Source organism: Leopardus geoffroyi, chromosome A2 (genome assembly GCF_018350155.1).
Source record: "Leopardus geoffroyi isolate Oge1 chromosome A2, O.geoffroyi_Oge1_pat1.0, whole genome shotgun sequence".
NCBI classification, from domain to species: Eukaryota; Metazoa; Chordata; class Mammalia; order Carnivora; family Felidae; genus Leopardus; species Leopardus geoffroyi.
In genome coordinates this window covers 122,602,485-122,616,656 of record NC_059331.1, presented here as the reverse complement: position 1 = coordinate 122,616,656, position 14,172 = coordinate 122,602,485, and the positions used below count along the sequence as shown (strand labels likewise).

General features: G+C 54.8%; 1 protein-coding gene across 2 annotated transcripts in view; it reads right to left on the bottom strand.

Moving 5' to 3' along the window:
• Positions 1 to 10,768: 10,768 nt before the first annotated feature.
• The window catches only part of MINDY4 (MINDY lysine 48 deubiquitinase 4), a 108,181-nt gene continuing 104,777 nt past the window's right edge, over positions 10,769 to 14,172 (bottom strand). For both annotated transcript variants that reach the window (XM_045495219.1, XM_045495221.1), the window contains exon 18: positions 10,769 to 11,201. In XM_045495219.1, the coding sequence (XP_045351175.1) occupies positions 11,153 to 11,201 (49 nt within the window). In that variant the 3' untranslated portion in view covers positions 10,769 to 11,152. The remainder of the gene's footprint in view (positions 11,202 to 14,172) is intronic.

Genomic DNA, 14,172 nt, shown 5'->3' with positions numbered 1-14,172 from the left:
GGAGGCAGGACTCCCCACCACACACACTCTGTTTCATCACTGCACACCTCCTCCAGGCCAACCTCACTGGCAACTTTAGAGAACCAGGGCCTCAGGCGTTGGGGATACAGTGTCTGGAATTCAGGAAGTCCAGTCCCCTTATAGTGATCCTGCCTCTGCCCAGGCCAGGCCCAGGCCTAACAAAGGCTAAATATACAGTGTTGGCAGCATCCAAGGGGTGGGCGAAGAGGCCTTCTCCCAAGAACTCCGTGTTCAAGAGCGAGAAGCCCTCGGAAGAGGCCATTTTTAGAGCCAGAGGCCAGGAAAGAGGCCTGGGTCAGCTGCCTGCCTGTATCTCCCACTCACCAGTCTAAGGGCAGGTGGACAGAGGAGGAGACCCAGGCCATAAGTTCTCTGGCGGTTGGGGGCCCAGACTCACAAATACAAGGCAAAGAAGAACCCAGGTGAGCTTATGAGCTAGGGGTGGGGAGTGATCAGTAAGGGTGGAAGAAACCATAGAAGCCTTCCTGGAGGAGGCATGGAATTTCAGGATCCGAAGGGATCTGAAAAGCTGCCTAAAACCGCACATCACCAGACCCAGGATGCTCTTCGATATCATTTGATATCCAGAGGGTCATGATGTCCTGTGTGGGTACTTCTTCCACTCGACAGCTCATGGGAATGGTTACAGAATTGCTCGCCAGAGGGCAGAACCGAAGGTCAGAATCAAAGAGGGCTGGTGTGAAGTGAGGTCAGGCTTGAGCAGGGCCGCTGCAGAGGTAAATTTCTTTGGTAGAGAAGTCAGGGTAGGAAGGGGAAGAATCACTGCAGGTCTTATCTCATCTACCTTTTATATCTGTTCTAAAAGCACTTGGGAGGGCGCCTGGGTGGCGCAGTCGGTTAAGCGTCCGACTTCAGCCAGGTCACGATCTCGCGGTCCGTGAGTTCGAGCCCCGCGTCGGGCTCTGGGCTGATGGCTCAGAGCCTGGAGCCTGTTTCCGATTCTGTGTCTCCCTCTCTCTCTGCCCCTCCCCCGTTCATGCTCTGTCTCTCTCTGTCCCAAAAATAAATAAACGTTGGAAAAAAAAAATTAAAAAAAAATAATAAAAAATAGATAAAAGCACTTGGGGATTCCATCAGTGCTTCTCAGACTATACTGCAAACGTGAGTCCCCTGGAGGGCTTATTAAAACACTGGTGCTGATTCAGTAGGTCCGGGTGGGGCCCCAAGATTTTGCAGCTCTAACAATCTCCCGGTCGATACTAATGCTCTCTGGTCTCAGGATTTTGAGCAGCAAGTGTCTGAATTACAAAACAAGACAAAACTCCAGATCATAGTCTAGTTAAAATAAAAACACAGAGAGGCAGGAAGCTTCTTGTGACACCAGAGAGAGATTACAATGGAGCATCACTTTCCCTCTGAGCTTCCCGGAAGCCATCGCAAGAAAGGAAGACATGTTTACCAATGCTTCCTCTATGGTAATAGAGACAGTCGCCTGTGCTAGGGAGGAAGTTTCTCCCCAGATTCTGGCTGCTCAAGGAACTGATCAAGGAGACCTTATTAACAGGAGATTTGAGGAGCAGGCAGAGGCTGTGCTTTAGGGGCATTGTGGGCCTTTCTGTGAGAAGGGCTGAGTCTGGGCACCTCAGTGGGGTGCATCCTGATGGAGAGTCACAGTGCGGATAACATGATGCCCCTTGGTGCCCAGCCTGGGCCAGCGCCACACTCAATGCCCATAGGTGACCATCCTTCCACCATTCAGCGGCTCAGCCCCGAGCTGGCTCAAGTGGAGAGAAACTCACAACTCTGATGCTCCACCATGCAGCCCTGGGTGTGCGAGGCAGGGTAGCCGAGGCCCAGGCCTGAGGCTCAGGAAGGGGTGAGGTGGATTTGTGGGCAGCGGAAGATCCCCACCTCTTCCCAATAATCAGGAAAGGCTTCCTAGAGGGGGGGACATGGCAGACAGATTTGTTTATGCAAAGGAAGGGAGGTGGTTTGGGAAGAGGAAAGGCCCAAGCAGAAGGATAGATAGATGAGTGGGCTTCTAGCCATGGCAGGGGTGGGGGGGTTCCCTCGCTGCCCCTCTCCCCAGGGCTGACTGAGACCCTCAGAGAGGGGCTGCTGGAAGAGGGATGGTGTGCTCTGTCAGTCTGTCTGGGCTTCAGAGCCTGAATCTCTGCTTTCCCTCCAGGTCAGCGCAGGGAAGGAGGCCTGGGCCCCGCCTGCCTCAGGTGCACCTGGCTGGGGGCGCAGGGGCTCTGCCTTCGGAGAGCTCCTGGCCCAGACCGGTGGGGTGGGGGGAGGTGGGGCTGAACGAGGAGCTTGAACAATTAGGCCTCTGAACGTGACTGTGGGCACAGCCATGGATGGGACACAGGAGATGACAGACTTTGTCAGCCTTGTGCCACATGGCCTTGGGAGGTGACCGCCCCAGCCAGAGGTTCTTAAGCAGCTGTGTTCCTATGAAAGGCCAACCTGAACAGTCATCTCAGCCTAAGGGGGTGTCAAGGAGAGCACAGCTGAGTCACAAGGTGCTAGGTTCTCAGTTTTCCTTGCTTATCCCTTCCCGGGGTGACCAAGGATATACCTCTCTCTTCCCAGACTCCTTTGTGATGAAGGGGACGTGCATAATCCTGATGACTTTCCAGAAAAGGAAATGGAAAATCTTTAGACAAATAAACCCAAGGTGTGTCTGTGTTAGTGGGGAAGAAGGAAAAAAAGTGCTTGGCATTTTCTATGGTTGCCAGAGCCATCGGGGCTGGGGGATGACAGGAAGTGGGGTTTGAAGGAGACTCTGAAGCTGGATGCCTGCTCCCACCTTGGCTGGCCGGGCTTCCTCTGAGCAGGGCCAGGCAGGGGGCCTGGCCCATCCTTTTCTCTGGGCCACTGACAGGGAGCCATCTGAATCAAAGGGAAGACTGGGCTCCCATAATGGCTTGCAGGTATAGAAACTAGGGTGCTCACAGACATTTCCAGAGGCCCTGAAGTCTCAGGCCTGGGCTGCTGACTGGGGAAAATAATCAAGGAAGACAGGGGATGAGGGATTCCAGGAAGTGTCTCACTCCTCCCCCACCCCTCTGCTTGGTGGCCTTCCAGGAGGCAGGGGAGCAATTAAGAACTTGACATCTGCCATCTATTAGCCTGGAGGCCCTGAGCGAGTACCTTGGCTCTCTGAGACTCAGTTTCCCCACCCGAGAGTGGGAGGTTTGAGAGAGGGGTCCTGCAGGTGCTGCACACAGTGCCTGCCACTGGTGCCCTCGTCTCAGTCTCAGGAGTGGCCACTGCTTTGCAGAGCCACCTCGTCTGATGACCTCATTTTACAAAAGTGGAGAGGGAGGGCCATCTGGGGTGACTGGAGAGGGGAGCACATATTCAGTTAGCCCAGAAGCTGCGATGGGGCCATGAGAGCTGGAGAAAGGAGAGGAAGGACTGACATTTGGGGGAGGGGGTCAGGGAAGAGGGGCTGACCTCCAGGGATGGAGTGGCCTCACCGTGTCACCCCATCCCACAGGGTCACACTTCTTGTCTCTCCATGAGCTATATCCACCCGGATTCCTGCATCCTCCCATGCAGCTCCCAGTCAAAGAGCCAACATCTGCTGGGTGCAGACTGGGAACCAAGCCCAGTTGCAAGCACTGTGCCCTTACTCCCATCCCAACCTTAAGAGGTACAGGATGTTATTATTCTCATTTCACAGGGAGGGAAACTGAGGCTCAGAGAGGTTTTTGGTTTGTTGGTTTGTTTCGTCTTTTTATTCTGTTTTGCAACTCAGGCGACACCACCGAGAAGTTAGAGCTAAGATCTAAACCCGGGTCATCAAAGTCCAGGTCCCAGTTTATAACGCTCCCTACCCCCCGGCAGGCTGCACAGTCCCCTGACTTGGTACACAGCCCCCCATGGGTGCAGCAAGGACCACTCCCCCCCCCCCCCAACCCAGAGGGAACACGGCAGACAAGAGCTTGGCCTTCTGACCCATAGGTTCCGGAGAGCCAGGGTCCAAACGACAGTGCACGTGAAGGAAGCAGGAGCCTCAGACCAGAGACTGGGACTGTTCTTTCCTGCCTGAGAGCTTCCTGGTCCTCAGGAGAGGAGCAGTTTCCATAATGCCCACTAACACCCCAAATGGCCAAGCTGGGGGTCCCAGGCTCTGAGAACACAGTTGGGGCAGCCCACGTGGCAGATGCCCTCCCCACGGAGGGACTGGGAGCCATCCTGCCAGCCTGGCTGTCTTCCATGTGTACTTGGAGGTGGCCAGGCCCAAGGGAGCCAGCCGGTCCCGTCCAGCTGGCCCAAGGTCACCAACAGCTTCGAAAACAATGGGCAGTGGGTCCAGCCGTAGCCGGGTCCAGAACAAAGGCCTGGGCACTTCCTCACATTGAGGCCCCCTCCTTCATGGTTTGCCAAGACAGGAGACGGAGGAAGCCTTCATCGGGAGGTAGGGATGTTTTGCAAAGACCATTCCCAGGAGAGCTACGGCCACCAGTGCCAACAGGGGAGCACACAGAAGCAACGGCTGCTCAAGGCCAAAGTCTGCCTGCCAGGAAGCAGGGGAGAGAGGGGCCTTGACTCCAAGCCCATGGGCCCCATCCCCCCACCTCACCCCCTAGGCTGAATCACTAAAATGCAAGGTGTCTCCCACTGCTGCTCCTCTTTGGGGCCCTAGCTCAGAGGCTGGCGTCTGCCCTCTGGCCCACCCCGCACGCTGCTGCAGCACGGTCTTCTAAAGCAGCGTGGAGCCACCGCTGCCCTGCTCCGAGACCCCCCACGGCTTCCCAGCGCTCAGGAGGCAGCGCCACCCCCTTTGCCGGACGCACAAGCCCTTCAGCTCTAACATTCCTTATCTTCCCGCCGCCCCAGATGCCCCAGCCCCTCCCTTCCTCCTGGCAGCCCTGACCCTGCCCATCTGGGCTGGGGTACCTCTGCCCCTCCTCCTCCCCTACTTGCCTTCAGGGCCCGCCTTCAATTCTCCCCCTCCAAGAAGCCTCACTGACTGCTCCGGCCTGTACAAGTTTCCCTCTTCTAAGCCCTATGCCCCCAATAAAATCCAAGAAGGACCTGAGCCCGGGACTTGGGAATCAAGTCAGGAAATCAATCGGTAACAAAACAATCCTTCCTGAGAGTAAAGTTCCCATACACAGCACAGTCTGTTTACACAACTGTCCTGGCGTGATTATTAATAACACTCCCTCAGGCCCGGTCCCCGTGCCGGGGCAGAGCCCAGAGACGGTGCTGACAACCGGTGTCTATAGTGCCCTGAGAGTATTCACGCTGGGCACCCAGGCAGGACACAAGGAGGTGGGTGCTATCATGGAGGTGAGCCCCATTCCACAGGGAGGCAGGGCTTTTCCTGAACCTCCCAGATGCCGAGAGGCCTTAAAACAGAAAATGCCAGATAAGCACCCAGGATTGCCCTTATCAAGGGCCACAGGAAAGGCGCAGGGTTTAATATCAAAACCACACCCGGAATCAACGGTTTAAAGACCTCAGGCAGTAAGTACCTCTCCACCCCAACACCCAGTGACTGGGGCTTTATGCCTGGAGGCGGGATGGGGGAGGGGTGCAGGGGTGGGTGATGGAGGGGCTTCTCCAAAGATGGGGAATGATCTTTGGGCTTCATCCCCCAGGATGAGACAGGTACACGAGGAGAGGGAAAGAAGGAAGACCAGGAGCCTCAGGCCCAAGGGCAAGGAAACAGGGTGGTGTAGAGGGTGTGTGTGTGTGTGTGTGTGTGTGTGTGTGTGCGCGCGCGCATGCATATGCACTTGTCGGGTAACGAGAGAAACCTGTAGCTGGGATCTGGGCTGTGAGAGAGGTGCCGATTGAGGGCCCTCGGAGGGTGGGTCCTGCACTTTCAGTTAGGTAATCCCAGAGGGCTTCCTAGAAGAGGGGCCTTGGAGACAGGCTTTGAGGGTCAGGTCAGATTTGGCAGATGGTCATGGGGAGCCAGAGGGCAGGGACCCAGGTGCAGTAAAGAGCAGTGGCAAACGCTGCAGGCAGCAAGGGGCTTCAAGCAGCTGCTATGGTTGGGGGTGCACGGAGTGTGGAGCTGGGAGCAAGGTGAGGAGGCAGACAGGCAGGTTGGAATCATCCCCTTAGACTTCCCATCACATGTATTCCCTTGAGCCCAAAGGCTGTCTGGTGTTCTGGTCTCCAAGAGACCCTTCCATGAAGGAGAAAAGTCCCAGCAGGGGTCTTCACGAACAATTCCTATCTGGCCTCAGTTTCCTCATCTGTGAACAGAAGGCCTTCGATGATTTCCCAGACAACAGGATATAGCATAGGTATCTCCCGGGAATGTGGACGGAACAGTAGATGAAGCACTTTGATGCCAAGACAGCAGGAAAGGCCAATGGCGGGCGGCTGTGAGCACCGAGCCCCTGACCAGCGTGGGGCTCTGATTCCTCTCTTGTGCAGAGGTCTGCTGTGAAGCACATCCCTGAGCAACATGCCGAAACTGGCAGTGCGCCACACTGACCCATGGGCAGCCTGCCCGCCCACTCTCCCACCCACCTGCCAACCACCCCTCGTCCTGCGTTAAGCAATCTCTATTATCGCAAATGCCTGACATTTTTGCCTGGTAATTACAGCTCCCACAGCCCCAGGAGGATTAGGGCACGATTAGGGAGTAGGGAGGACTCTGGCAGATGGGGAGAAATACCTGTAAATAGACTTGGCAGCCTGATTGCCTCCTGCAAGTTTAGGCTCCCGGAAGGGCTCAGTGGCCAGTGAGGATCATCCTGGGGCCTTGGAAAGCAAAGGCCATCAGCATCTGTCACCCCCATCATCTCCTGGCCTCCCCACTCATACTGCCTTTCCTGGGCAGTATGTGCCCCTCAATGTGCCCCCCTGCCTCTGCCCCACACTCACTCCCCCATCAGGGAGAGAGATCTCAAGTAGAGCTCTGAGCAAACCTTGTCTCCTGGGAACAGGTCCCAGCCCTGGGCCTGCCATCTGAGGCCTTCCCCCACTCTGTCCCTCCTCTGATTCTCTGGGACTCCCACTCTGAGGTCACCTCAATGAGGCCCACAGACCTCATGGACTTTCAGGGTCTCTTAAAACCCTTTCAGGGTCTCTCACCAACCTTTCACCTTGAATGATCTGCCATCCAAGTCTCCACTTGTCAAAACCGCGCCCATCCATCAAGACTTAGGTAAGATGCTGCCACCGCCAAGGAGCCCTCCAGTCCCCTCTGGAAATATTAAGAGCAAACACTTTGCAGGTCCTTGTGACATGCCAGGCCCTACTCACTGTGCATTGACACACTGAATCCTCAGTACAGCCCTGGGCGGGTGCTAATTTTACGGAGGAGGAAACTGAGGCCCAAAGAGCTTAGGTCAGGTGCTCACAGTTGCACAGGCAGGAAGCAGAGGGGACCCCTGGTCCTGATGCTGCTTGTCCTTGGACAACACTTCTCCCACACGTCCCTTCAGTACAGCCTCGTTATGGGGCCAACTTCTGCGTCATCACACCCTCAGCCCCACAAAATCACAAGTTCTAGAGTACAGCTCTCTCTAACCGTAACCTGAGTCATCTGATGGTTTTATTAGAATGCAGATTCCGATTCAGGAGGTGGTGGGTGGAGCCTGAGAGTCTGCATGTCTAGGAAGTGCTCCAGTGTTGCTGGTGCTCCTAGTCTAAGGACCACACGTTGAGTAGCAAGACTAGAGCCTACACTAGGGCAGACAAGTCTTCCCCTTACCATTGTTGGCTTAGCAGAGCCACGGAACTGTGGGAGCCTAAGACTGGTCCTTCACCATCCGTGGCCCTCCCAGGAGGGTGGGCCCCCTGTCGGTGCTCGAGACAGGCTGGGCCCCCACCGCTAACTTCCTTCTGCTCAGAAAAAAGCAGTGGGCTGGGGTCTGGATGCACCCCTGCCTTAGGATATCTCCCAGCACCCGTCCAAGCCTTCGCCCAGCTCTGAGCCCCCAAGGAATGCTTGCAGTTCTCCTGGAAACTGCTCTTCTTACCTGTGCTGCTGCCACAAAGCACCTACAGAGACAGCAGGTCTCTGCTCGGCCAACACATCCTGTCCTCTGGCCACGGAAGAAGGTGAAGAAAGCACTTGGCAGTGGAAGAGGCCAGTAACTACTGATGACTTCTTTGGAGAGAGGCGTCAGTGTGCCGGGATCCCTTCCCCCAGCCATGGGGCACGGAGGCATGCATCTCCTCTCCTAAAGCCAAGTGGGGGAGGCTTCCAGAAAGCTGCTTGAAAGCTTACTCTGTGTGCCCACAGTGTGGGAAGGTCCCTGACTCCCACCTAAGGATGGAAGACATTGCTGTTCCCTATGGGAGGCTGAGCAGAGAGACAGGCTGAGGTGGGAAAGGTCTGACCTCCAGAGCTGGGGAGGCCTTGCATGGTTCAAACGTGGATCCTGCAGAAGGAAGACTCGGGTCTTCTTAAGAGGGGAAGGAGGAGGTTGACTTCACCAGAAGCTGGGTGTGACCAGGTACCAAGAGCTGTCGTAAGCAGCAGCTGGAGCGTGAATCACCTGACTCAGGAGAGGTCGCTAGTGACCGGAGCCCCAAAGAAGCAGGGGGCAGAGGAGTTTCCTCTGATGGGGGAGTATGGACTTGAGCAGTCGTGAGACGGCCCTTACTGCTCACACAACTGGGAAGGCAGTGCAACTGGCCGGCTCTTTCCCCCACAGACCAAGAATTCACACCTCACTGAGGTCAGCTTGCTCACTGACCTGGCGGGGCCCGGCCCCCCCTGCCCCGTGCACCTGGGGCACAGATGGGGCAGCCACGCCCAGCACCGCCCTTGAGTGGGGTGGGAAGCCACCCAACTCTAGAACTCTCGACATTTTCTGCGGAATTCAGGAGGGTGTGAGTCCAAGTTCAAGGGTATAAGAAAGGCTAAAGATGCTCTTCCCAGAAAGTTACACATACATACGTGAACACAAAGATTTTAATATAATTTGGGAAGGAGACTGTGGACCCGCTGAAGCCTGCCCACAGTCTCCGTAGAAAACCATGCACCTTGGGTGGAGAACACCCGCCTGCAAGGAGGCACGGGCCTCTATTTCATTCTTGCAGGCTTGGTGGCAGTGCTGTGGCTCTACTCCAGGAGAGGGTGGCGCTGGGCTTTGCCCCTCTTCCATTCCAGGAAACCCCAGGCCCAGGGTGTCACCCTGCGCATGTACCTGCATCTTGGCTTCTAGAAGAGTGTTTTTATAATTTGTTGGGACTGGGTTTTTCAAGCAACGCTGGGAATATTTTGATTTGTCCAGCCCTGCCAATGGGACCCCGGTCAGGAGGTTAAGTGAGTTTCATTGCAAAGACACACTTTTCCTTCCCGGGTTGATAAACAAGCCTGCTGCAGGGAAACCGACTTCCTCCACTGGCGCTCAGCTGGAGCAGCCTGTCCCTGGCCAAGGAAAACAAATGCATAAACATTTCGGGGACATATAGGAAGCATTTCTGCTGGACGCCTGCTGCGAATGGCCGCTGGAGTTTACACAGCAAACCCCAGTGGGGCCTCCGCACAGCCTGGACAAGGCACTCCCTGCCTCGCACTTCCCTCCCGGCTCCTCCCAGCTTCTCCCAAAGACCCGCAATACGACAATACAATACGACAATCCGGCCACGGATCGTGCCCAGCCCACAAGAGTGCAAAACAGGCCCTTGAGCTGTCACCTCCATACGCCTGGCACTTAAAGAGAAAGGGGTCTCCTTTCAGCCGGCACTGCAGAGAGAACACAGTCTCTGAGCTGCTGCGTCCCGAGCCCAAGAGGGGGCACACAAGAGGCTGGGGACCAGCTGCCGTCCAGTGTCCAGGACTCTCCCAAGCCTCTCCCTGGGCCAGGGCGACACAGGAGGAGCTCACACCCTGATCCTTCTGTGCAAACACCCACCTCTGCAGGGCCCATTGACAGCAATGGCCCACGCCCCTGCTGTGCACAGCAGGGGCGGGCACTGTCGCAGGCTCTGCCCTTATGCTGCTCACGGCTTCTCACGTGGACGGACCTCGTGACAGAGGCTCCTGGAGCCCAGTGCTCTGCCTCTGCGTGCCCTTGCTCAGTCCCACTGTTAGGAGCCGTCACGAGGGGTTCCTTGACTTTGGTTTTGGACACATCTCTCTCTCTCTCTCTCTCTCTCTCTCTCTCTGGTCTTCTCTCCCACCTGCCACTGCCTGTCTATACTTCTTCATATTCCCTTCTAAAGCCAGGAGGATGTAAATCAATGGAATCGAGGAGGCTGCAACTGTACAATTTTCCCTTTATGAATGATTGTGTTTTTCCCATTCCCACCTGTCCTACCCTTGCTCTGGGGGGGGGGGGTCTCCACAGGCTCTGCCCACCCACATTTCCGGCAGTTCTCTTCACAAGCGGCTCTGTGGCAGCCACATGGGGGAGACTCCCCCCGCTCCCTCTGCTCATCCCCATCTTATTGCCCTCTGTGGCCAAGAGGTCCCTCCCTAGAAGGTTCTTCCCCCCATATCCACTTGGCCAGGTCCAGCCTACCCGCCAGGTCCACATGACCATCCTCCCGGGATCTCCCAGGGATCTGGGTCTGCCCTGAGACAGGTTCTAGGGGACCTGAGTTGTTTCTGGTCAGCAGGGCTTACACTGGTGCCTTAGACCTGAGGCTGATCGGTAGAAGACAGGCTAGACCAGAAGCTCAGCCAGGGCCTCTACTAGACCACCTGCCTGCACAGACCCTTGTTAGGTGATATCTCCAGGGCTCTGGGGCCCCTCCGCCATCACTGTTCCCACCCTAGCCATGAACCACACAGACCTCATGCTTCCTTCGCCATCACAGAATGAATGAGTCTCTCTCTGTCCTTAGCAAGGGTTTGACTTCTGCTTTATAAAAAGCCAACTACCAGAAATAATGAACCCGGGGTCCCCGGGCTGACCATATCACAGGCTTGATGAGGGGACAGGCGGCCCAGCGGGGTGCAAGGGAGGGATGCAGACAAAAAGTGGCAGAGGCGGTCCAATCCTTGGCAGTCACGGCTCAGCTGAGAGGAAGCCACGTAGCAGCACGCTGGGCCCTCATCACCATCCTGGGGGCCCTTCATGGAAGGGGCAGGGAGGTTCTGGACACTTCTGGAGCATTGCTGGTCCAGACAGGAGGGACGCTCTTCTGAAGGACTTGTCCCTGAGGCCTGGGGCTCAGCTGTCACCCCCAGTGATGAGTGGTGGAGCCATAGGCTTACCCACAGGAAAGGTCACAGGATGGGGTCGGAGCCGTTCCAGTTCACCGATGCCCCCTTCCACCTATGCACAGAGTGACAGAGTTAGAGCTGCAGAGGCCCACAGAGGAGCTGCCTCTTGTCCTCACTCACCTGAAGTTCCTGTCTCAGGGGCTTTGAGGATCTCTGGTTCCACCCTCCCTACCTCGCCTCTCCACATTCACACACGGACCTACACGCTAGGCCCTTGTGAAACACAAATACACCTCGGACCCCAGAGAGCCGTGGAGAAGACAGAAGCGACAGGTCATTTGTTCATTCATTCATTCATTCATCCCACAAGGGTCTACTGAGAACCTCATCCGTGCCTGGCACTGGAGGGCCCTCAGCTGATGCAAGTAGGTGATTCACATGCGCGGATCCGGCCACCTTCCAGGGGTACTGATGGTGACACTTTAAGGCACATGGGAAGACCGAGATATGGGAGAAGGCTGGAGTGTTGTCCCAGAGAAGGAGGGGGAGAGGTGCGGGCAGAGGGTGGGAAGCAGGCAAGGTGGCACACAGCACAGGACCTGAAAGCCTCGAAGGAATCTGGGCTTTGCTCTAAGAGCCACCAGAAGCCAGTAGAAGGTTGTGAGCAGCTCGGTAAAACACAGACTTGCATTTTTAAAAATTACTTCATGAAGCCTTAAGAAGCAGTGAGTACTGGGGTGCATGGGTGGCTCAGTCAGTTAAGCATCCAACTCTTGATTTTGACTCAGGTCATGATCTCCCGGTTCAGGGGTTCGAGCCCCACATCAGGCTCTGTGCTGATGACGCGGAGCCTGCTAGGGATTCTCTCTCTCCCCTTCTCTTTAACCCCTCCTCCGATCATGCATGCTTTCTCTCTCTCAAAATAAATAACAAACATTAAAAAAAAAAAAAAAAAAGCAGTGAGTATAATTTTACTGTAGCCCAGGGCTGGATACAATTTAATACTAGTTCAATTCCAAAATCAGAATTATTGGAGGTGACACCACAAAACATCCCAACACTTGATTTTAATACATGGCACCCTAGTGTTCTAAAACAGTGGATAGGATATTTCTGCAAGTTCTGGCACTGGCTGTATTACACATATACATGCATCCTAAGGTTATACGAACTAAGAAGCAGGTGTTGCACACCTCAACAGCAGTCCTAGGGTGCAGACTTTGGGAACTGGGGTCTAGAAATGCTTTTCACAGTGTGGGGCTTGAGGAGAGAGCAGACATTTTCAAAACCTGAAGTTTTTCTTCCAACTGAAGTCAAAATCTTAACTGCCAACAGAGGAGGGTTAAAAAAAAAAAAAAAGGAAGCTTTTCTCGCTTTAATTGTACATCTGCATTGCAAAGTCCAGTATCGCTGAGATGGGAACTACAACCAGGGAGCAAACGGGTTCTCCAGAAGGAAGCCTGTTAGACTTCCCGATCGAATGCTTAGACGCACCAAGAGGTTTCGGTAGCCGTTGGCTGTAAACCCAACCTTCTCCGCCTTCATGAATAACCCAGACTCCCTCTGAATTTCTTTCATCTCCCTTCCTCAGGCTTCTTCTCTTTGTCTTTCTTCATGTGTGTGCCTTGCTTCAATTGCCACATCAATGGCTCCGGTTTTTAGGTGGAGAGGGACGGCCCTCCCCAGGGAGTGGGATTACTTTCCTCTTGACTACGGGCAGCCTCTTGGTATCTGTAAGACTGGATTTTCCTCTGATGAATATTTTGCACACTTTATACCAGCCCATTCCTCTTCAAATGGGCAAAAAGACTTCTTGCCATGTGAAGAAAAAAAAAATCTTAGTGGTAATTCTGTGTGTCTTGTTCCCGTGGAAAGGTTTCGTGTGGGAGATATTTGCACGTCGTCTGTTTTGGAATGATTACTATCCCGTTGTTCTCCTAGCTTCACCCAGCACACTGTGAGGACAGACGGAATCTGAGAATGTAGTGCTCGTCACAGTCTAGACACGAGACACAGCCCTGCCTTGTGTGGTACATGCCGGTCGATGTCCCCAGAACTTCTTATCCAGTCTATACAGGAATGCCGAATTGCATCTTTTCGTTACAATGCTTGGCATAGAAGGCTGAAAATGGTGGATAACGGCAGAAAACGTGCCAAGCCATGACTGTTACACTGCTTTCGCAGACTCGTCCTTCAAAGCTAGCTCTGCGTGCTCTTCATTATTGTCGATAATGCCCTGTGATGCTGAGAGAGCCCACACAAAATGGGGTTGGCTGGCTTTTTCACAGCCAACCCTGTCCCTCCTGTATGAAAGGCAGGGAGGTGCCTCTCACCAGCCGAACCGTTCGATCCCTGGGATCCATCTGGTCACAAATGCTCAGAAGTGGGTCTGGCTGTACAAAAAAGTTTGCACACATTTCTAGAAGAGGTCTTTTCTCAAGACTAATTATTGGAAGGCCTACCTCAGCAAGACACATTCCAAACACTACCTGTGATGACACACACAACCCTCTTGTGCTCGTCCACCGACCCCGCCTCTTGCTCATCGTCGATCACGTCACGTGAATCGAAGCGGCCGGTACCACTCGTTCCTTTGGCTGTGGGGGCATTCAGTGATCCTGTGGTGTCTGGGTGCTTTAGATTTTTTGAGCTGCTATGTGTCAGCACTGGGGCAGATCCAGAGGAATCTATTAGGTGGTCTGGGGTTGAGCCACTCTGATGGACTCCATCAGCATCATAGCATCCAATCACTGCTTGAAGAAGCACTGGGACTGCATCTGGAGACTCTTCAACATGACTGGGAGAGGTCAGGCCACTCCTAGGTAGTCAGCACCCAATGCCTGTGCTGTTTGGGACTGGAGTCGATGATGCCCCAGGGTAGCCCCTATAGGCCCAGTCAGTAGCAATGATGGATGCAGCTCTCACCCGCACAACTGAGCAGGCTGCGGGGGTAAGACAGTCTGGGAAAGCTCTGTGCTGATCACGGGCTCCAAGGGACTAGGCTGACCTATTGCGCCAAGTGGGTTACGAGTACTTCAACCATCCGCAGCAACATGACCCGGGGCTTAATTGATTCTACCATG